This window comes from Ylistrum balloti, unplaced genomic scaffold (genome assembly GCF_031769215.1).
Source record: "Ylistrum balloti isolate Yb309-2 unplaced genomic scaffold, AGI_CSIRO_Ybal_v1 Utg369706, whole genome shotgun sequence".
Taxonomy (NCBI): domain Eukaryota; kingdom Metazoa; phylum Mollusca; class Bivalvia; order Pectinida; family Pectinidae; genus Ylistrum; species Ylistrum balloti.
In genome coordinates this window covers 75,336-99,441 of record NW_026781934.1, presented here as the reverse complement: position 1 = coordinate 99,441, position 24,106 = coordinate 75,336, and the positions used below count along the sequence as shown (strand labels likewise).

Genomic DNA, 24,106 nt, shown 5'->3' with positions numbered 1-24,106 from the left:
TTTGTGGACTAATAAATCTTCAGATACTGTACAACCATATATGTTGGAGAGACTCAAATTTCATGGTTTTGCAATAACATGCATTTTCATTTCTACTTGATTTTGTTTGTAACCTGATCATACGATAAATTTATTTACAGAGTTACATGACACCAGGAAGCTCCTGAATGACTTGAGAGAGGACCTGGAACAAATAAAAAACCTGCCATTATCAATGGATTCCAATACTGTGTTAGAGGTAACATTTATATTTAACACAGACATGGCCTACACCTGGAACAAATTAAATAAGACATTTTTCATAGTCTACACCTGGTCTGATTATGTGTTTAGGATTAAGCCCTCGGGGAGGTAATATAAGAAAGCTCCCTTATAATTACATTATGATGTAACTTTTATTTTTGTCTATATTTCAGTAGTTCTATTCTTTGAGGGATTTTACTCAAACTTCACACACAACAAATTATTATACCTCAGATTACTTTGAATTTCAGTGTTGTTGGGTCAAGGTCACTGTTACTATTTTTAGGAAAAGTCTGTCAGTGCTCTAGAAGCTTCACATCTTAAAGGATTTTGATCCAACATCACAGACTTACGCAGGGCTAACATCATAGACAAGATGGAAGCTCACTCAGTGTTTTAGACAGTTTATCTTCATATTTCTACTTATTGTTTTGCTGGTGATAAAATTTATTGTCTGTGTTTAAAGATGGAAATGTTCCATTGAGATAAATTTGAAATAGGCAGTGTATCTACTTAAACATTTAAATTGCATTGGAAAAAATTCCCAGTGGTATTTAGACCCTGAAACATATCTTATGGGTGTTAACATTTTTTAGGGTTTTGAAACATCAGTTAATTTGTCGCTGGATTGGTAACAGTATCTTTACATTTATCTACAGGTTGCGGAATTAGAATCCCCAGACGCCAGAAAAAAGCTGAAAGGTTTAGCTCTCCGAACAAGTAGAAAAAAGGATAAGAAAATAGAAGCTTGTAACAACCACCATGATAACAACGAGGTAAAGTAACAACAATCTGCTACACAACACGACATTCCTTGTAAGATAGTCATATTACTCACCCTAAAAACAGAAGCTGGTACAATTACAAAAAATGAAAGTAATTTAGATTGATTTTCAATCAGTAGAACTGGTCTGAAGGTCACCTACCTAATCATAGAGTTATTTGACCTGGTCTGAAGGTCACCTACCTTATCATAGAGTTATTTGACCTGGTCTGAAGGTCACCTACCTAATCATAGAGTTATTTGACCTGGTCTGAAGGTCACCTACCTTATCATAGAGCTATTTGACCAGGTCTGAAGGTCACCCACCTTATCATAGAGCTATTTGACCAGGTCTGAAGGTCACCCACCTTATCATAGAGCTATTTGACCAGGTCTGAAGGTCACTCACCTTACCATAGAGCTATTTGACCAGGTCTGAAGGTCACTCACCTTAACATAGAGCTATTTGACCAGGTCTGAAGGTCACCCACCTTATCATAGAGCTATTTGACCAGGTCTGAAGGTCACCCACCTTACCATAGAGCTATTTGACCTGGTCTGAAGGTCACCCACCTTATCATAGAGCTATTTGACCAGGTCTGAAGGTCACCCACCTTATCATAGAGCTATCTATTTGATGTTTATTTTACTTCAGACTCTGAAGTATTTCTTACTAATGTTATATACGTGGTTGATATCTTGACATGTTAAACGGAAATTAATTGCGAAAACCTGCCATGTTTCACACTCCACACTGGAAAGCCAATCTGGTTTGTGTTAGAGTTTCGTACTTTAAACTTTCTGGTAATTGTGTATTCTATAAAAAAATTACTGCTTATTTCATACACGAACATTGATATCGCTGGAAATTAATCGGAAGATGTAAATACTAGGATGTACCATACATGGTTTTTTTTTTGTTACAGGTCAGTAACAACCTCCAGATCAATGCTGATAATATCAGAACTAGTTGTTCTAATCCTAATCTTATGCAATATGAGCTGGAAAAGTCACGACCTCGCAGTGTCCCCGACTACCAAACAGTGTCAAATCACGAACAACGCATTAAGGAACTGAAACTGCGGGAAGATTTTGTGATGAAGTCAGATACTGGTGAGGATTGTGTTGTTAAATGAATTACATCAAACTGTATAGAAGTATACATCAGTTTAAGGTCAAAGGTCAGCCTTGACCATAACACCACTGCCTACACCAGATTAGATTTAGTGATCATTGGTTATGGTTTAAGGTCAAAGGTCAGCCTTGACCATAACACCACGGCCTACACCAGATTAGATTTGGTGATCATTGGTTATGGTTTAAGGTCAAAGGTCAGCCTTGACCATAACACCACGGCCTACACCAGATTAGATTTGGTGATCATTGGTTATGGTTTAAGGTCAAAGGTCAGCCTTGACCATAACACCACAACCCACACCTGATTAGATTTTGTGATCATTGGTTAAGTTAAAGATCAAAGGTCAGCCTTGACCATAACACCACAACCTACACCTGATTAGATTTAGTGATCATTGGTTATGGCTTAAGGTCAAAGGTCAGCCTTGACCATAACACCACGGCCTACACCAGATTAGATTTAGTGATCATTGATTATGGTTTAAGGTCAAAGGTCAGCCTTGACCATGACACCACAACCTACACCTGATTAGATTAAGTGATTATTGGTCAAGTTTTAAGATCAAAGGTCAGCCCTGACCACTTTGCAAGTAAAAGATTTACAAGGTTGGGGATGGATGGTATATCTGTTGGAGTCTCTAGCTGTATTTGATTTAATAATCCAACAATTTACAACAGAACAAACTCGCCATGATGTTTTTGTGATACATTTGTTTCAGTATATTCCTCTCTGATGTCGCTGTTCCATATGATGGGGACGGAGAGAGACCGACTTAAGAGTGCAATAGACCTAGATAATGGCATGATGACTGCTGGCTCGGCTAATTCCCTGCTTCTGAGGCAAAATCTCATAGAGGTGATCTTCACTATTGTCTTGTATCAGACTTAAAAAGGATAAAAAACAAAAACCTTGTAAAATGATTTGTTATATATACTCTGTGGAAATTTGCTCATGTAATAGTATTGATCAATGAGTAGTGAGAGGGGAATAGACTAGAGGAAGGGAGATAACTCTATTTTCTATTTCCAGGCTCACCGTACAATAGCAGAGTTAAAAGCTCGTATGACCAGGATTAATATTGAGTCATCTTTAGATGAGACAAAAACAACAACCACTCCAGCATCTCCACTTTTGTCACCACTTGAACGAGTAAGTAACACTCTCCCAAAAATCTCCTGTCACCACTGGAGTGATTAAGTAACACTCTCCCAAAAATCTCCTGTCACCACTGGAGTGATTAAGTAACACTCTCCCAAAAATCTCCTGTCACCACTGGAGTGATTCCCAAAAATCTCCTGTAACACTCTCCCAAAAATCTCCTGTCATCTGGAATGAGTAAGTAACACTCTCCCAAAAATCTCCTGTCACCACTGGAGTGATTAAGTAACACTCTCCCAAAAATCTCCTGTCATCTGGAATGAGTAAGTAACACTCTCCCAAAAATCTCCTGTCACCACTGGAGTGATTAAGTAACACTCTCCCAAAAATCTCCTGTCATCTGGAATGAGTAATTAACACTCTCCCAAAAATCTCCTGTCACCACTGGAGTGAGTAAGTAACACTCTCCCAAAAACCTCCTGTCACCACTGAATGGAGTAAGTAACACTCTCCCAAAAATCTCCTGTCACCACTGGATGGAGTAAGTAACACTCTCCCAAAAATCTCCTGTCACCACTGAATGGAGTAAGTAACACCCTCACAAAAATCTCCTGTCACCACTGAATGGAGTAAGTAACACTCTCCCAGAAATCTCCTGTCACCACTGAATGGAGTAAGTAACACTCTCCCAAAAATCTCCTGTCACCACTGGAGTGAGTAAGTAACACTCTCCCAAAAATCTCCTGTCACCACTGAATGGACTAAGTAACACTCTCCCAGAAATCTCCTGTCACCACTGAATGGAGTAAGTAACACCCTCCCAAAAATCTCCTGTCACCACTGAATGGAGTAAGTAACACTCTCCCAGAAATCTCCTGTCACCACTGGATTGAGTAAGTAACACACTCACAAAATCTCCTGTCACCACTGGAGTGAAATCTCCTGTCACCACTGAATTGAGTAAGTAACACTCTCCCAAAAATCTCCTGTCACCACTGAATGGAGTAAGTAACACTCTCCCAAAAATCTCCTGTCACCACTGGAGTGAGTAAGTAACACTCTCCCAGAAATCTCCTGTCACCACTGAATGGAGTAACACTCTCCCAGAAATCTCCTGTCACCACTGGAGTAAGTAACACTCTCCCAGAAATCTCCTGTCACCACTGGATGGAGTAAGTAACACTCTCCCAAAAATCTCCTGTCACCACTGAATGGAGTAAGTAACACTCTCCCAAAAATCTCCTGTCACCACTGGAGTGAGTAAGTAACACTCTCCCAAAAATCTCCTGTCACCACTGGAGTGAGTAAGTAACACTCTCCCAAAAATCTCCTGTCACCACTGAATGGAGTAAGTAACACTCTCCCAAAAATCTCCTGTCACCACTGGAATGAGTAAGTAACACTCTCCCAAAAATCTCCTGTCACCACTGGAGTGAGTAAGTAACACTCTCCCAAAAATCTCCTGTCACCACTGGAGTGAGTAAGTAACACTCTCCCAAAAATCTCCTGTCACCACTGGAGTGAGTAAGTAACACTCTCCCAAAAATCTCCTGTCACCACTGGAGTGAGTAAGTAACACTCTCCCAGAAATCTCCTGTCACCACTGGATGGAGTAAGTAACACTCTCCCAGAAATCTCCTGTCACCACTGGATGGAGTAAGTAACACTCTCCCAGAAATCTCCTGTCACCACTGGAGTAAGTAACACCCTCCCAGAAATCTCCTGTCACCACTAAATGGAGTAAGTAAGTAACACTCTCCCAGAAATCTCCTGTCACCACTGGAGTAAGTAACACTCTCCCAGAAATCTCCTGTCACCACTGGATTAAGTAACACTCTCTGACAGATTTGATGTATAGGACCTGAGGATCTTTGACCTAACAGATTTTACTGGATTTATTTTGGAACAGATCATTTCTCTGTGTGACGTGCAGATTTTAAGATTCTTTTCTCACCTGATTAAACTTGAAAAGGATATTTTAGTTCATCTGTCACGTTGTAACTGTAAGCGTATTATTTAGTAGGACACCTGTTATCAGTTAAATGTCTCTGGACAGCTGTCAATCAACTTTTTCTAGGAAACGGAAACAAGACTATACAACTTCAGCCTCTGAATCTTAAAGAACTGAAAGCTATGAGCCTGTTTTATAAGTTTTTTCTTGGCACTAAGATATTTCCAGAAAGATATTTTATACATATTGGTAATTACAGGAGCCAAGATCTCACGGTTTGTCTCAGTCATTGTCTGCCGAGAGCTGCTCCATGTCTGAGTACTATGATGCCGAGGAATACAAAGAGAGTGGCAGTGAATCATCTTCAGAGGTTTGTATCTTCTACATCTAGCCTTAGTGTAATTGGGTCTGATTGGCTGAAATTAGTCACATGACCCACTTGGTCTGATTGGCTGAAATTAGTCACATGACCCATTAAGCATCCAGCACCTGTTACTAAATGTGTTGGGAGAGTTACTGTCTTTCAGTTATAGGTATTAATTGCTCTGATATTTCAATATTGTCATATAAAGGATGGCTTGGTTTGCTCAGGCCACCTGAAATAGCTGATCTCTTACCCCCTTTAAGTAGACAGATGGAGTCTGTTCATTTATGGTGGTTGAGCAGCACTATTAATGTAAGATATCAGGAATAAACCAAGATAGACCAGAAATATTAGCACAGATCCCAGAAGTATATGCTAAGGCTCATCAGGAAGTAAAATATGATAAGAAATTTTGTCCTTATTTTATAAACCTTGGTCCAAGTAGTCAAAAGATAAACAGCCTTGTTCTTTATCAAAATGAGTACATGACGATGTCTGATTTGTGTTTACAGCCATCTGATGATGAGGAGATATCTAGTGAAATATCAGAAGAAAATGACACAGATTACAATGCTGCCATAAGTGGTAAGGATTATGTAATAAAGTGATGAAAATGTACAGTAACTTCATGAATGCCTCTATATTCTTAGAAATAAAAGTTCACATATTTCATCCCGGAATAACTTTGAGAAGATATTTTCAAAAATATACATTTGTTGTCAACGAATTCTGTTTAATTTGGCTTGATTTAGTTAATGGTTTTTTTAAGCTGTTACAGCTTAAGCGTTTATACAGCTTGTTTTTGGTGGTAACTGGATCATCAGACTGCTTGTCATTTCAGTGTCAGAAGACCAATTATCCGAGACATTTCAAACCGGCCATCGATCCAAACTTCCCGTCCCAAAACCGGACACAGGAGATGTGAGTCTGTGGAATCTTCTGTACAAAAATCTGGGAAAGGATCTCACCAAAATCTCTATGCCAGTTACCCTTAATGAGCCGCTTAGTATGCTCCAGGTATAAATGTCAAATTGATTTAGTTAATAGGCCTTCAATATTTCTGGTAAAATTAATTAGTCAAACAGTATGTTTCAGGTAAAATTTTTCAATTAATTTGTTACTCATGATAAGTGGACTTTAAGTAAAAGTTTTATAAATAAGTTATTTACTCAATATATGTATGCTTCAGGTAAAAATTTCATGTTAATTAATCACCAGGTGTACTCTAGATAAAATGTTCACAACTATCAACATATCTAATTGCTATGTATTTGGTAAAATATTTCTCTCTGTATCCCAGATTTTTTACAAACTGGTAGTGAAACATCCACACTAGCTTCATTCTCTATCATCCAGACTGGATTCGAATGTTTCTTATAAAACTATCACTTTCTGCTGTCCATTTTCATTGTCCATTATGACTACCTGTTCCCTTCTCTCCAACAGGAGATATTATTGAAAGCCTTAACAAGGTCTTGTTTAGTGTTTCATTTCCCTTCCTTAACCTTCGTAAGGTTATTTTAAAGTGTTGAAATGATATTGTTATTAATTTTTCAGAGACTTTGTGAGGAGATGGAGTACTCTGAACTGGTAGACAAAGCAGTGGAAATTGATGACCCTTATGAACGCATGGTAAGTAACACCTGTCATGTGACTGGTTTTGTTGCAAACCCATGGTAACCAATAGCTGTCATGTGACTGGTTTTGTTACAAACCCATGGTAAGTAATACCTGTCATGTGACTGGTTTTGTTACAAACCCATGGTAACCAATACCTGTCATGTGACTGGTTTTGTTACAAACCCATGGTAACCAATACCTGTCATGTGACTGGTTTTGTTACAAACCCATGATAACCAATACCTGTCATGTGACTGGTTTTGTTACAAACTCATGGTAACCAATACCTGTCATGTGACTGGTTGTGTTTCAAACCCATGGTAACCAATACCTGTCATGTGACTGGTTGTGTTTCAAACCCATGGTAACCAATACCTGTCATGTGACTGGTTTTGTTTCAAACCCATGGTAACCAATACCTGTCATGTGACTGGTTTTGTTTCAAACCCATGGTAACCAATACCTGTCATGTGACTGGTTTTGTTACAAACCCATGGTAACCAATACCTGTCATGTGACTGGTTTTGTTACAAACCCATGGTAACCAATACCTGTCATGTAGCTGGTTGTGTTTCAAACCCATGGTAACCAATACCTGTCATGTGACTGGTTTTGTTGCAAACACATGGTAACCAATAGCTGTCATGTAACTGGTTTTGTTACAAACCCATGGTAACCAATACCTGTCATGTGACTGGTTGTGTTTCAAACCCATGGTAACCAATACCTGTCATGTAGCTGGTTGTGTTTCAAACCCATGTTAACCAATAGCTGTCATGTGACTGGTTTTGTTACAAACCCATGGTAAGTAATACCTGTCATGTGACTGGTTTTGTTACAAACCCATGGTAACCAATACCTGTCATGTGACTGGTTTTGTTACAAACCCATGGTAACCAATACCTGTCATGTGACTGGTTTTGTTTCAAACCCATGGTAAGTAATACCTGTCATGTGACTGGTTTTGTTACAAACCCATGGTAACCAATAGCTGTCATGTGACTGGTTTTGTTACAAACACATGGTAACCAATAGCTGTCATGTAACTGGTTTTGTTACAAACCCATGGTAACCAATACCTGTCATGTGACTGGTTTTGTTACAAACACATGGTAACCAATAGCTGTCATGTGACTGGTTTTGTTACAAACACATGGTAACCAATTGCTGTCATGTGACTGGTGAAATGGTGAAATGAAGATTCAGGGTTAGGGTGATGGAATAAAGGAAATGAAAATGATGAAGGAATGAAAAATGAAGGATTGCAGTATTGATGAAGGAATAAATAGGTAGAGATGGGGGTAGGATGCAAAAATGAAGGAATGACCGGGTGGAGAGTTATAGAGATATCTTGAAGGAATGAAAGGTTTGAGAAATAGTGATGGGATGGGGAAAAAATAAAACCTAGATAAAATGATGAGATAAGCTGAACTGAAGACATGTATATGTAAAAGTCCTTGTTCTTACTGGTGTTAATGATGTTGTTCTTTTTATGCGGTATTGTGTGACGGTTGAATGGCAGAAATGTCATTATTTCATAATACTAAACATAAACAGTGAACGTAGCATGTTTATATCTCCTGAGTTTAAAATAGTATGATTTAATTTCTTTATTTCTGTAGCTTTTGATTATCTCCCTTTCTCTTGCAGTTGTACATTGCAGCGTTCACTGTGAGTAGTTATGCTAGTTCTGGATACCGTGCCGGCCACAAGCCATTTAACCCACTTCTCGGAGAAACTTATGAATGTATCCGCGAGGACAAGGGCTGGAAGTTTATTGCAGAACAGGTGAAGCTAATAATGGAAAATAAATTCTGTTGATTAAAAATGACTAATTGATTTAAGTGATATTAACAAAAAGTGATTGGTGATTCTACAGACTGTGAGACATGTTCGAGAAAGTAAATGAAAGAATTTTTAAAAGCAGACTTTAAAATAACCCTTGCATTAGTATGAGCTGTTCTGACCCATGAAATACTCCAAACAACACCTTCAGATATTTTTGAAATAAAAAATAAATAAATCTGCAGTCTTTGAAAGTTCTAGAAGATTGAATAGAAGATGTGAGTTGGACTTAAGAAACAAAATTTCACCTCATACGGACTTGTCAAAATATATGATAAAAATGGTTACCACACATTTAGTTACATTTGTATTCACAGACAAAGATACATATATTCAAGAATGTTATACATTAGAAAGAAAACGAGATTCAAGGTCTGGCAGGAAATCTTCTAAAAGTGTTGGTAGTCTTTTAGAGATGGTTTCCTAATGAAATACAGAGTCCAGTTCCAGAACAATAATCAAACTTAACAGTAGAGATGACCAGACAACATGTGTCGGAATTGGTTTACATGTTTCATTATCAGAACCAATAAATAGATAAATATATATTTGTTTTTTATCTCTGTTGTTGATAGTATATAGAACAATATACATTTGGGTTTTTTGTTTTTTTCAGGTCAGCCATCATCCTCCTATCTCTGCCTGTTACTGTGAATCGAAAAACTTCACGTTTTGGCAAGGTCAGTCCTCAGAAATTTATGGTCACAAGTTTGTCAACATTGACCACGTAGTCTATCTAATTAGTGTAGTGTAAATTTACAAAGCAGAAGAATACAGTGAAACCTTTCATCTACCAACCACTTTTGTATCGTAACCCCCTGTCTATAATAACCCCATTTAAAAAGGTCTCAAGCATTTTTTTCTATGAAATGACATTTTATCTAATGACCACCTATACAACACAACCACTCATTCAGGTCCCAAAATTGATAGGTAACGACAATTCAAAAGATTCACATTAGTTAGCTCCATAGTCAGGACAAATTATTTTTATCATTTTTTTATTTTGGTACAAAATCATTCTATAATACTTATGTGAAATAATTTATCTGTTTTTTTATTTCATTTTACAATGACATACACAATACATTTATTGCTTCATAAATGCCATTGACTTGATGTTAATTAACATAAACATGATATACTATATGTGTTTTGATCAGTGTTATTAAAGTATGACGACTAAATCACACCTGTCTATGACGACCTGTTGTCTATAGTGATCAGGTTCCCTGGGCAATCATTTTAGACAAGCTTGACTGTATGATACTCAATATAAATCAGAATGTTAAACTTAGAATATTTGGTCAGACGAAAGAATAGAATATTTGGTCAGACGAAAGAATAGAATATTTGGTCAGATGAAAAAATAGAATATTTGGTCAGACAAAAGAATAGAATATTTGGTCAGACAAAAGAATAGAATATTTGATCAGACGAAAGAATAGAATATATCGGTCAGACGAAAGAATAGAATATTTGGTAAGACGAAAGAATAGAATACTTAGTCAGGCGAAAGAATAGAAGACTTAATCAAACAGATGAACAGAAGATTTGGTTGGACTAAAGAAAAAATTACTTTGTCAGACAAAAGAAAAAATTACTTGGTCAGACAAGATAATAGAATACTTGGTCAGACAGATGAATAGAATACGTGGTTAAACAGAAGAAAAAATATACTTGGTTGGACAGAAGAATAGAACTCTTGGCCAGGTAGAATACTTAGTTGATAACACAGAGTAAAAGAATAATTTGTCTGTATACCAAGTTACACTTTTGACATGATAAAGTTGATCCATATTTGTCTACAAGATTCATCAGCACATTATATTACAATACTATATATCAGGTCCAAGTTTCTGGGAAAAAACTCTTCAGCATACTTTGTAATTATGTACTTGCACAGATTTAAAAAATGTGATTCAATTGTACTTGATTACAAAAGGGTTGCTTTTCAATGTTTTACAAACTTGTAATGTGTAGTTATGCAAGTTTGTGTTTTTGTTGTAAAATATTAGTCTTTGTGTTTCAAATTTCTAGATGTAAGAATAAAAACAAAGTTCTGGGGCAAATCAATGGAGATCCAGCCTCTTGGAATTGTAAACCTCTTCCTGCCAAAGTAAGTATTATCACTATCTTATTTAGAATCCTTGCTAATTCATGTATTCATATCAGTTTTGTCTTATTCCCAAATTCTGTGGTTATGTCTCTTGGTCTGTTTTGTTTGCTGCTCATCAAGGATAGTATGACTCACAATGCTAATAGTTGATAGCCAAAACTTAATGAAACGAAGTCGATGATTCATTTTGAAATCAAAGGCTAAAGCTCTTCTCCAACTGTTTAACAACGTTATAGAGCTGGTTTCGTTCAAGTCCACAAATAGGTTTGAATAAATTTTAGGTAGCATTTTAGGAATAAAACTAGGAAGATATTGATACAGGCATAATAAAACTTCATTAAGACCAATCAGAAAGCAAAATACAATTAGGACGGACATCTGTACTTCGTTGTTAAATGACAATGACCTAATTAGTGAAATCAATAAATGAAAATGTCTATCTGATCAGTGTTGGATGTGTAAGGAAAAGCGAAGTGTAAAGCTGTAGATCTATTTGTAATGTGATATCCGTAGTTAACAGATTAAACAATCCTTCTGACGTCACAATATTGTCCATTGTTAAGTCACATGACTTCTATTGTTATTCACTATACATCTTGTATCACCATGTAACAGACAGACCAATAAAGTGTGCCCTGATGACGGCCTGCCTAGCAGGCTGAAACATGTTGGCAGTCACAGTATTACTACACCTGGCCTCAGCTGTTGTGCTCTTCCTACTATTTTGAATCCTTCTGAAGGAAAGAAATTTATATTGTTGTCACATGTGTTTCCTCATTGTAGTTTTATCTTTACTTAACAGATACAAAGACCATTACAAATGGAACAAGGTTACGACCTGTGTCCACAACCTACTGGGTGGCCAGCGGTGGGTGGACCAGTATGGAGAAATGCAGATACGCAATGGAGATATAGTCTGCAAATTAACCTTCACAAAGGTCAGTCCTTCTTAGTCTATACAAAAGTCAGCTTGTCCCTAGTCTTAAAACTGATTTCCACAAAGATCAGTCCTTCTCAGTCTACACAAAAGTCCCTAGTCTGAAACTGATTTCCACAAAGGTCAGTCTGTCCTTAGTCTGTGAACTGTCCTTCACAAAGGTCAAGTCGGTCCTGAGTCTATCACTGAGCTACACAATGACCTGTTTTTCCATAGTCTGATGTTTCATCAATTCTCATGATGACTGAGTTTTACTTCCTGTATTTTAGGCCAACCATTGGTCTGGAAAACGTCATGAGGTGTATGGACAAATTCTGAATCCAGATGGCAAAGTCATTCACAACTTGTTTGGCAAGTGGAATGAAGCATTGTACTGTGGACATGCACCCTCTACCAGGTGTATTTGGCGACCAGGTAAGCGCAATTTGGGAACAAGGTGAGTGTGAGAACCACTCCCCCTCTGCTGTGTATTTATGTACCAGTAGTATGAATAAATCTTCCGAGTTTTTAATCATCTGTCTTGTAAATAATCAGTGAACCACCGTGCCTCTGTTAACAAGATAAACATATAGAATCAATGTCGGATTACCATTTCTGGTCATTATTTATTTCTGATTGTATCTTCATTCCTTATCATCTTATTTAATGTTGCTTTCCCTATAGGTGCGATGCCAGAAGACTTTGAGCTGTATTACGGTTTTACAAGGTTCGCTATTGAACTTAATGAGCCTGAGTCTGAATTGGAGAAGGTACTGCCACCTACAGATTCACGTTTCCGCCCGGATCAAAGGTACACCTGATGATACTGTTTAACTGATCAAATGTATTTCTAGTCACAGCTGTACCAGTCTATTTTGAGAATGAATTTCACTTTTATGTCAAGTTATTCTTTTGTATTACTTTTTTCTGTATGTGGTAAAGAAATATTGAAGGTTTTTGTTTTTTTTTGCTTTCCCTGTATAAATGGTAACTTTTGCAAAACAAGCTATAAGTGTCAATCACTTCTTTTGGCCGAAATCAAAGTGCATAAAGGGTTTTACTGTGGAAGGAAATCAGAGTACCCAAGGAAAATCTACATGAATTTGAACACCTTTCCCCTATGTCAGAAGCTAGTGTGTTACCACTGTGGCACCCAACTACTCTTTTTGTGTGTGGATTCTCTCTTGTTGCTTGTTCTTTGCGTCTGTTTTTCTGTATGTTGGTAGTACATGTGATATATTTTGTGTTGACAGAAGACTGTATGTTGGTAGTACATGTGATATATTTTGTGTTGACAGAAGACTGTATGTTGGTAGTACATGTGATATATTTTGTGTTGACAGAAGACTGTATGTTGGTAGTACATGTGATATATTTTGTGTTGACAGAAGACTGTATGTTGGTAGTACATGTGATATATTTTGTGTTGACAGAAGACTGTATGTTGGTAGTACATGTGATATATTTTGTGTTGACAGAAGACTGTATGTTGGTAGTACATGTGATATATTTTGTGTTGACAGAAGACTGTATGTTGGTAGTACATGTGATATATTTTGTGTTGACAGAAGACTGTATGTTGGTAGTACATGTGATATATTTTGTGTTGACAGAAGACTGTGTGTTGGTAGTACATGTGATATATTTTGTGTTGACAGAAGACTGTATGTTGGTAGTACATGTGATATATTTTGTGTTGACAGAAGACTGTATGTTGGTAGTACATGTGATATGTTTTGTGTTGACAGGTTACTAGAAGAAGGTAAAATAGCAGATGCTGAAAAAGAAAAATCACGAGTCGAGCAAATGCAACGAGAAAAAAGGAAAAAGCAAAATGGCTCTAAGACAGAAGCCCTCCCTAAGTGGTTCAGGTTAGTTGTATAATACTGTGGAAATACTACCAGTACAGATCTTGTATCGTGTCTTCACAATTTGTTTAACCAGAGAAAAATCAATCAAGCCATGATCTGTTCATTATTTGAAAATGATCTTTGAATAATTCATTTCCAAATCATCATCTTTAAAAAATACATACCTATGCATTTTTTGTCTGCATCTGTCTGTCAATCTGTTAAAAGTTTTAGTTAAAGGTTTTTAATTGGTAACCACTCTTTTGATGGTGGTGTCAGGCTGCTGATGCATAGAGGCTCTTTATATTAAGATCCAACATTAATGTTACTGATTGAAGTAGGGAAAATGTTTTAATTTTCAGTTCACTTGGTCCTCAATGATATACAAAGAAATTGCAATACTTTTCCTAAAGAATAATTAGCTGAGTTAATCTATACTTTCTCATTAATTCAGATGTTTAGCAATCCTATTCCATTAGAATTAACATGTTGGTGTAAGGCGTTACAGACACAAGGTTTAACTGTCTATTTTACAGGAAGTACACTGTTTCTGGGAAGGATTATTATGAGTACTTGGGCAAGTATTGGGAAATGAGAAAGGATCCGGGTTTCTCAAAACTGACCTTTCCACAGCTGTGGTGATGGTGAGATGATGACCCAACATCTGTAACACACTACCTGTTGCCTCTAGACAAGGACAGTTTTAAATACAGCTGTTATTTTAGTAGGTGAATGAAATAAAATTATAATGGTTTTTTGTTTTTCATGAATACCAAACAGCTTTCATATTTGATTTTCTCCAAGTTATTTTAAGAGTGAAATATGAATACATTGATATTTAATTTTGAGATTAATTCATGTGTCATATGATCCTCAGGATTTGTTAAGATTTTTAATAAGTTAAACTTATCTTCCATGAATATTACAAAATATTCTATTTATAATTTGTGAAATTTTTTTTGGATTTTTTTAATGTCTACATTTCTGAAAGTTGATTTTGAAATGGTTTTTAAAGTCATATGTTCAGAGTAATGTCATCATGCTTGTAGTGTCTTTTATCTGTTTAAATTGATGTTAGAAAAAAACTGTTTTCATTATGATGGGAGGCCTGAGCCATCTTTTACCTATGTGCCTGTCAAACATACATGTGGACCAGATCATTTTGCCTTACATTTCCAAACATCTGAATGATTAAGAAAAAAAGGGAGACTAAATAATGACATGATCTCCTGTATGTATGATATAAATCTATGTTTTAAGTTTATTTTACTGGAGACTAAAAACAAGTCAATTTCTGGAGCATTTTATATCTGTAACTAATTAATACTACAGTTAAATACTGTTCAGAAGTAAAAACAAGAAAAATTCTGTAGTTTAAACTGGAGTTTTACTGTCATTTTTATTCTTTCAGTCGTCAATATTCTGTGAAGAAGTAAGAAAATAAACATATGAATAGGACCATAATTGAAATAAGAAATAATTTTTACCAAATTATCGTTATGCTGTTTTTGAAGTTTAGATTTCTTGATAATTTGCCTATTTTTCATTGATTTTACACATAACAGTGGTCCTTAATTTGAATACCTGGAATTGAACTTGAGACCTAAGGTTTACTAGTTTTGACCACAGACTTAAATACATTTATATCGGGGTCCATTATTTGACATGAAGATTTTCTCAAGCAGAAAAAAGCAGCTAGTATTTTAACAAAGGCATATGGTTTCAGAGGCATATATTTATCACAACGTGTTTAATTTTGTGAACAAAGGTCATTGATTGGTCAACTGTCCTTGGTTACCATCCACAGAATCATCCTTGTTGTGAAACGTTGATTTCCTAATGGTTCTGTGCTGTTATATGATATTAAAAACATCCAGTTATATTCCTGGTTTGTTTGCTGATACTATATCAGTGTACTTAATAGAAACATCCTGTACTACATAGGTACTGTGTTGATATACTGATCAACAATGTCATAACGTTGACCGTTTAATCTAATTTAGAGTTAGAGGCTGTTAAATTTCTCCTCCACATAGTTGAGATTTCTCATTAATGCTGTAGAGGACCATCCTATCAGTCTACATTTTTAATCTATATAATTATCAGCATTTCAAATCTGTTTTTGTCAGATTTTCTTTTAACGTCGCCAATTAAAAGCTGATTGTGATGTTATTTTTTTCTGCCATGATTATATCATATTGTTTGTATCTATGTGTAATGATCATATTCTTGGTATGATTGAGAAACATTGAACTACAACATATAAAAAACCGGAGACAATAACTTTCATATCACTGAACCAGAATTATGGTAACTGCAATATTATACCTGCCAAACTTCGCCGTCTGACATATGAAGTAAATCAGCTGGTTTAGAACTCATCCACATAACTAGTACTCGTAGCTTGAATATTGTTTGCTTTTGCTTTGGTGTGCATTCTATTTTAATATTTGTGTACATCTGACACGAGAAAAACAAATTTAAGTGGATATTAATTGCTATTTTAATCTGTTTTTAGATATTCTTAAATCATATGAAATAAATATGGATGATATATTCTGGAGATGACAAACAGATAATGTGACACTTCCCAAAATGGAACATTTATTTGAAAAATCAATAACAGAGTTTTGGAATTAGTTTACTGAGCATCAAAGATTTTATGGTTTTCAAATAAACAAATCTCTAGTTTTGTTTTTACAATTTTCTTTAAAGTGAGATATCAAGCATTTCAGCTAAATTTGCTACCCTAGTCAGAATTTGACTTTGAGCAGATGAAGGAATAAAAAGATGTGCCTCGTCACATCAATTAGTTTATATATTATAAAATAAAAGCATGTTATATACTTGCCAGTTTCACAACAGGTATTGTGCTGTAGCACTATGCAAGGTTTTCATTTCATTTTTGGCATTTTCAAATGGAATTGATAAGTAGTCTGGAAGATGCAAAATGATAGATATTAAACCATTGTGTTTACAACTGTTAATTTACAGTAAAGATACTGGTTGTTACCAGTAAGCAAGTACTTAGTCATAAAAGTATGGTTATCATTCAATATGAAAAGTGGTCGATTTTGGGCATTATCACATTAGATCTATGTGTATATAGATGAGAATAAAATATCTGTGTGGTGTTTTCTGTATTCATAGATGATATCTACACCTCATGTATATTATGATATTTAAGTATTTACATATTTGACTGTTTAAATTTTACATTTAAAAGACTTTTTAAGTTTGAAATGATATTCTTTCATTGTAAGAAATATTAATGTGATTCTAAGAGAAAGTGTACATACTTTTCTGTTATCGTGACTTGTATCATTACATTCCTTAACACTGCTGGCTTTTACTTGTGATAAGCCAGTCCAACGAAGTAGCTGATATCTAAGGGAGACAACTGCATGAAGAATTTGTTGCCTTCTGTCTGTTTGAAGCCAACACAAGTGCTATTCTGTGATATGTAAACTTGTCTATCTTCATCACTTACAGTAGGGTGTTACAAATATTTTTTGACATCACTGATGTTTAAGAACATTATAGTCCAATAAAAGTTGCTTTTATTTCTGTCAATCAAATCCCACAGACCATTGTCACTGCACCAGGTACTCAGAGCAATAAAAGCACTAGTCATTCTCAATCTCATGATTAACATCTTTGAACACTATTAATAGAATAATAAATTTATTCATCCAAATTTTTGTCCTTGAGAAAATATTCTAATTCTGAAAACTGACTGTTATAATACACTAAGAGCAATGAAGGAATTATTTGATAGGTAGTGACAGAATCACACAGGGCAGAAATATAATGCAGATTTTGTTTTTGTATATAATGCTGAAATTTTTGTGGGTTTTTTTTGCTGATTTTAGGAGTTTTTATGTATGTATGCTGATGTTTTGTTATTTTACTTTGAATCTAACTTACCAGACCATAAAGGATATGTACCTTATGGCTGGAATAGGAGAAAACCCTAGTCAACGTTTTACCAAGGACTTAGAATAGATTCTGTGTCTAAGTCTCTTGTTTTGTGCGTCATGTTGTAACAAACAAAGCAAAACTCCAAGCCACCTCCATGGCACGGATAATACCAAACAAATTTATACATTTGGTTTAGAATTTTTGTTTTTATATCTGATAGATAAAGATGAAGTGACACACATGTCTTAGAGAAAACCACCCATAAAAAGTGGGGCAGTTTGACCTATAAACCCGTGAAGATTGCTGAGGCTATGTTGATTTTTCATACACTGTAAATATTTTTAAACACTTTTTTAGATTTTCTTCCAATTAAAATAAAGAAAGTGCTAGGAAAAATATTGAGTGTAATGAATGTATTTTTTACGGTAACTATGCACAAATATGTTAAAATTTTACTGTAAAATTCACTTTTTTAGAAGGATCAACAAAAACTGACCTAATTATATCCATAGAGGGCTTATTTAGTGGTAAGTTGCTCTCATTAGTAGCATTCAAAACAATTGTCTATAATTCTTCTTATGAATGACTGGAGAAGAACATATTTGTAAATAGATAAATAGATAACCTAAAATGTGTTGTAATAACAACATTGACTGTCAGGTTAGTACAATATAGTACATAAACATCGTTGGAAGATCATTCTTAGGGAATTTACTACTGTACAAAAGTAATGTATAGATATGTAGATGAGCAGTGGTATTGTGTCTTTATTATAGAAAAGATATGTGATATGTTCCTGGATTCACCTTATTTTGTTTATTGTTTTCTTTCATTTTGATTTTTATTTGTAATTTATTTGCAAACAAAACTGATTTCTGACCCGAGTATTACTAATGAAGATGATGAAACTGCATTAGATTTGATCCCTTGTCATCTCTATATGAATTTTCAATTCAAGAAAAAGTTTGAAATATTCTTCTTCTAAGTTTTAAAGATAACCCATATTAAATATGTCATAAAGCTTTTTCCTTATTAAAACATTGCCCTTATACCACATGTAGAGAAGGATGGTAATTGTGCTTTTTCCCCATTTTAATTTCTGAATTGATGCTGAAGAGTGTTTAATCCAGGACATACAACCTCTGATATCTGTTTCAGTAAAACAATAAGTAAGACATCTTTTAATAGAATTTTGCTACATTGTATAGTTAAGTGAGGGAAGCTGGACTACTGAATCATTGAATTGTGTTTTGTTCTTTTAAATATGTCATATGAAAGGGAGACAATTCTGTATCTCAATGTTCTGTGCTGTATATAAGGTGTCATGTTGATTAGAAAGTATTTGACAAAAGACATATTCACTTTGAATCCAGTAGATATCCGTGGGAGAAGAGATATATTCAAAGGTATGTATTTAAATTTCTAGCCCACTATCTTATGACAATGGACCATTCCAATCACTCATTGTTGGTCATCCGTCAGACAAATTATATATCTTATAATAACTACATGTATTTCTCTTACCATATCAGATATTTAAATTCTTGATTCTTAATTGTGTTTGTTTCATTTCAAGACTGATCAAGAAAACAAAATGCCTAACAGGAGGCCATCTTGGGTTTTGACTTTTAAGATTTGTTTATGACTGAGATTGATTTGGAGGAAAAGGCAACTTGTTTTGATGTTAGGACAGATAGACAGTACCAGTGTTCAGTAGAAACCATATGATAGTAGATGCCAAGATCCTTCTAGGAATTCAAACAAAAGTCATGTTGCTCTTGTCTGAATGATAAGATAAAGAGAACGCTTCAACGAGTACCGAATTTGTACCATATTTATAAATATGCTTGGGCTTTCATATGTTGCTACTATTATTAAATTTTACTGATATGCTGTTTGAGAAATATAGCAGTGGTTGATTTCTATATATTGTTATGTAATTACAGTCAGGTATATATATATATTGTTTTATAGTACACCAATTAATGTACAAAAAGTCATTTAGGTTCATAGAATAAGAATTAAATTTCAATAGAGATACATTCTTATTTAGTACAAGTTTAAAGTGATATTGAACTTCATGCAAAATTTGTATTATATGTACTTGAAAACGTTACAGTGAGACCCATTTCTCAGATGTTATGAGGATTAAAAATGAATTAATTTTTTTGGCAATTGGATGTATAGAAATCATAAAGTTAGAGAACCTGTATATTTGTATATCTTGTTTAGTTTGCTTATTGAAGTCTTGCTGTGGTTTCCATCGAGTTATTTATTCCTTGCTTGACTTCAAACTTGTTCATGCTAGAATGATTATCAAAATATCAGGACATTTTTTTTGAATGCAATGGCTTGTTGATTTTGTATCGTTGTTCACATATTTTTAATGTAAGTTTTATAGACTTTCTGTGACCTTACTTATTTCAGTATTTTCTATATTAATTTTGAATTTTCTTTGAAAATATTAGCTTCTAAACTTTAATGATAAAAGATCAATTGAAATTCAGGATTTCATTTGCCATGATGGATTTTTGTTTCATGCAACTGAAACTTATCAATCACATAAAGTCTGTATCATTTAGTTTATAAAAAAAAAACATAGATTTTAAATTAAATGTCACTTATTGGTAGATCAGTGAAATGAATTCTTGCACGTAAATTTATCAAATCTTCATGGGTAAAATTTCGAACATTAGTTGCACTGGTAGCCCCGCCACATTATATAACATAAGTATATGTGTACCTATAATTCAGTCTGTTTCAGTTATAAGTCACTGCAACATGGCAGCATACCTCTGCTGGCCATACCATGACGTCATAATACATGGCTGAGAGTGACATTTCAACACTCCTTTAGATAGTTCATGTATACATGTACCTGGGTACTTAAGTTATCTTATATCATTTCCACTTATGCCAAACCTGTTTTTATAATCAAACCTTTGTTTCATGTTACAGGACTACAGAAGTTCTAATTTAGCTTTGAATTTTTAAACTTTATGTCCATGGATTAATTTTTAAAAGGAAATTTGATATTTTTAAAAGCATTACTTGTTAATGGATTCAAGGGAATCTTTGAAGATAGACTTGCTGTAAAGTGATAGAAAATACGTAATGAAATTTGATAATTATGTCTGAGTTTAGAAGCATTACTTGTTAAGTGATAAGGTGTCAAAACAGGATCCCATCTCTGTATAGATAGACTTGCTGTAAAGTGATAGGGTGTCAGAACAGGATCCCATCTCTGTATAGATAGACTTGTTGTAAAGTGATAGGGTGTCAGAACAGGATCCCATCTCTGTATAGATAGACTTGTTGTAAAGTGATAGGGTGTCAGAACAGGATCCCATCTCTGTATAGATAGACTTGTTGTAAAGTGATAGGGTGTCAGAACAGGATCACTTGTTGTAAAGTCTAGGGTGTCTGTATCTCTGTAGATAGACTTGTTGTAAAGTGATAAGGTGTCGGAACAGGATCCCATCTCTGTATAGATAGACTTGTTGTACGTCTTGATATTGATGCAATTTCTGTTTTGTTTTTAGTTTTGTTTTTAAACTGATGGTGAACTTTTTTCCTTGTGTTTTATCATATTTAATATCTCAAGTCCATGGGGTGATTTTAAAATAGACTTAAATATTGTTGATTCTACTTTGAAGTTAATTAAGTCATACGAAATAAAGCCACTAGAACAGGTTCATTGCCTGAAAGATCAGATTTGTTTTCCATTGACTGTAAGTCGTGATGTTTGAGTGGAGATACCGAGATCTTTGAGTGTATTAACAATTTCAGTGAAGAGACCTTTTGTCATGTGACCTGTTTACAGTATTGTTTGAAGTCATTTGCAAATAAAGTCCTCAATCTTAGTCATGAGTTTTATGATATGAATACAACATCCAACATCAGATGTATTTTCATGATAAGTACTTGAAAGGAAAATGAATATATTACATAGAACAAGTTAGAGGGTTTCGAGCTAATTAACCTTGTTTCTGAAATCCTTACTTTTTACTACTTTTGTGCCGACACCATTGTTAAGTCTAACGTCACAGGATGCAAATTGTGACAGTACCCAAATTGGGATACTTCTCAAGTGAATTTTAACTGTTGTAAAGGTAAAACAGAGTGTACTTCTAAGCAATGGGACCAATTTCATACACCTACCACTTATATTTTGTTTATAAACTACATTTAAAAAGGCAAAAAAAAAAACCATGTAAAAATTACAAAAAGTAGAATTGTGCAAAAATTTTGTCATTTGTCAGAAATTTAAATAGATAATTAAAATGAATTTTGAATGGTCAGGTGACTTAAAATTATTCCATTGAATAAAAACGTTTTTAAAATGAAGAAAAATATAAAGTGTTGACATTCATCTTTATAAACAGACATTTATGATGAGGTGTCTCATATTGGGTACAATCCTCAACTGATGTACCATATGAACCTGTCGCTATTGAAAGGACTGTGTAAATTGAACACAAGTGCCTCTGACATCCTTAAGTATGCAAAATAAAATGATACAGTATGTATTGTTTCATTGTAGCTATGTTACACACAAAAACTGCAAAATACTGATATTCCTCTTTGTCCCAATTTGCATCCTGTGATTGTAATGCTGAAAAATGCCCATTGATGTGTTATTTGTCCGTATATTTTATCTATGTTTTATTTTGGCAAAACAAAATATATTTATCAATCATCATTTGCTTGTCACTTTTGTTGCAATTGAGCAGCTTGAAAATTTTGATTTTGATATTTTGTGCTTTTCATTGAAGATATACCATTTATGCACCTTATGTAAATGTGATCACAGTCCATATATTGTATATAATTTTGAATAGTTTTGGCTTGATGCAGTGATTTAGTGTTAAATCTTTGAAACTCTTCAGCTTTTAAAGTTCTTAAAAGAACTTGATAAATTTATGTTTGTGCATAATTAACTGAGGAAATCAAATCTGTTTCATGAATGAAGGAAAACATACGCCTATTTGATACCGTACATCTCTAGAGGGTGAGAGTAACTGCATTTGGGCATGATTTTTTTTATGTCCATTGTTAATACAAGTATATTTCACTTTTTAGAATTTTTATAAATTTCTCTTGTTACTACAAACAACCACTTGTCAACACAGCTGATGAATAATTTTCAAATTTCACCTTGTAAGGAATTTCAAAATTCATTTCAATTCTGAAAAAATATTTCAACTTCAATATTTAAAATTCTCATTACATAGTTTGCTTGGATATGATATTAATTTCATTATCTCCAGTTTCTGTTTGACCAGCAAATGCACATCATGTACCCAAGTCTTTGTGAAATAGATAGCTGCACTAGTAGAATATGTTTAAATCCTATATATTGAATTCTTAATGAGTATGAGAATATTTGTTTCTAAAATGGTAATTTTGACACAGGTAAACTTTAACCTGTTACTGAAGGACAGGAAATGCATTTCCATTCAATCTTAAGATCTGAGTTGAATTTTTTATTTTACGATGACAATTTATTTCGATGTTACCAGTGAGATTTCACTTCATAGTCAGTTCACTCTAGATGTGAATTAATATAACTGGAATCTTGCTTCCACTTTGCATGTAATGTAAATCATTGTTTCATAGGAAGTAAAATATTTACTTTCACTTTACCTACATTTTACATTGTAGTCATGGGGCAATCTTTAGTCATGAGGCGATGAAGCCTTGTATAGTCACAACACAGCAATCATTAGTAGTATATGCATTATGACTGACTCACTGAATAAAACAAAATGTTATGCAAGTTTAACAGTCTTTGTGTTGATTTTTCTGAAAACAAGTGGAAACTGTTACCTTGAGGTAATAAATAAACTCTCACATATCTATGACCAAGTGTTAAACAAAGAGTAGATGAATTGACTCCATTACATTGTTACTATCTGGTGTAATGTTTTAGTCTGTAATCTGTTTACCATCTCGTCACACTATTTTTGACCTTAGGATTATAGTACAGCCAAACAAGTTGGTTGATTCCTTACCATCTCATAGCTGTATACACGTCAGTGCTAGTCTGCTCCACACACTGGTCATTTCATTGAAATGTCACGCTCTAATCTTCTTCTGGTTGTGGAACTGTATACAAAGTTATGTTCTGGACACAAAATAGTATCAAAGGGCAATAACTCTGTATTTTAGGGGTTGCTGGCCCTGAATTTGGTACACTGCACATTGTTTTAGTATGACTGATGTACACACAAACAGTGCTGCATTAAAATTAATCCTGACAGGAATAAATGAGTCAG

General features: G+C 34.5%; 1 protein-coding gene and 1 long non-coding RNA gene across 2 annotated transcripts in view; both read left to right on the top strand.

Annotated features, from left to right (window-relative positions):
• The window catches only part of LOC132565248 (oxysterol-binding protein-related protein 6-like), a 45,716-nt gene extending 31,167 nt beyond the window's left edge, over positions 1 to 14,549 (top strand). The window contains exons 8-24 of the mRNA XM_060229887.1: positions 141 to 238; positions 903 to 1,019; positions 1,933 to 2,119; positions 2,863 to 2,999; positions 3,174 to 3,293; positions 5,453 to 5,563; positions 6,070 to 6,142; positions 6,399 to 6,574; positions 7,115 to 7,189; positions 8,828 to 8,965; positions 9,639 to 9,702; positions 11,063 to 11,141; positions 11,944 to 12,079; positions 12,348 to 12,492; positions 12,742 to 12,868; positions 13,806 to 13,928; positions 14,444 to 14,549. Of these exons, the coding sequence (XP_060085870.1) occupies positions 141 to 238; positions 903 to 1,019; positions 1,933 to 2,119; positions 2,863 to 2,999; positions 3,174 to 3,293; positions 5,453 to 5,563; positions 6,070 to 6,142; positions 6,399 to 6,574; positions 7,115 to 7,189; positions 8,828 to 8,965; positions 9,639 to 9,702; positions 11,063 to 11,141; positions 11,944 to 12,079; positions 12,348 to 12,492; positions 12,742 to 12,868; positions 13,806 to 13,928; positions 14,444 to 14,549 (2,012 nt within the window). The remainder of the gene's footprint in view (positions 1 to 140; positions 239 to 902; positions 1,020 to 1,932; positions 2,120 to 2,862; positions 3,000 to 3,173; positions 3,294 to 5,452; positions 5,564 to 6,069; positions 6,143 to 6,398; positions 6,575 to 7,114; positions 7,190 to 8,827; positions 8,966 to 9,638; positions 9,703 to 11,062; positions 11,142 to 11,943; positions 12,080 to 12,347; positions 12,493 to 12,741; positions 12,869 to 13,805; positions 13,929 to 14,443) is intronic.
• A 6,384-nt stretch (positions 14,550 to 20,933) lies between these two features.
• LOC132565244 (uncharacterized) lies at positions 20,934 to 23,613 on the top strand. Its single transcript, XR_009554920.1, has 2 exons — positions 20,934 to 21,212; positions 21,290 to 23,613. It is a non-coding gene; the product is annotated as an uncharacterized LOC132565244 (long non-coding RNA).
• Positions 23,614 to 24,106: the final 493 nt, after the last annotated feature.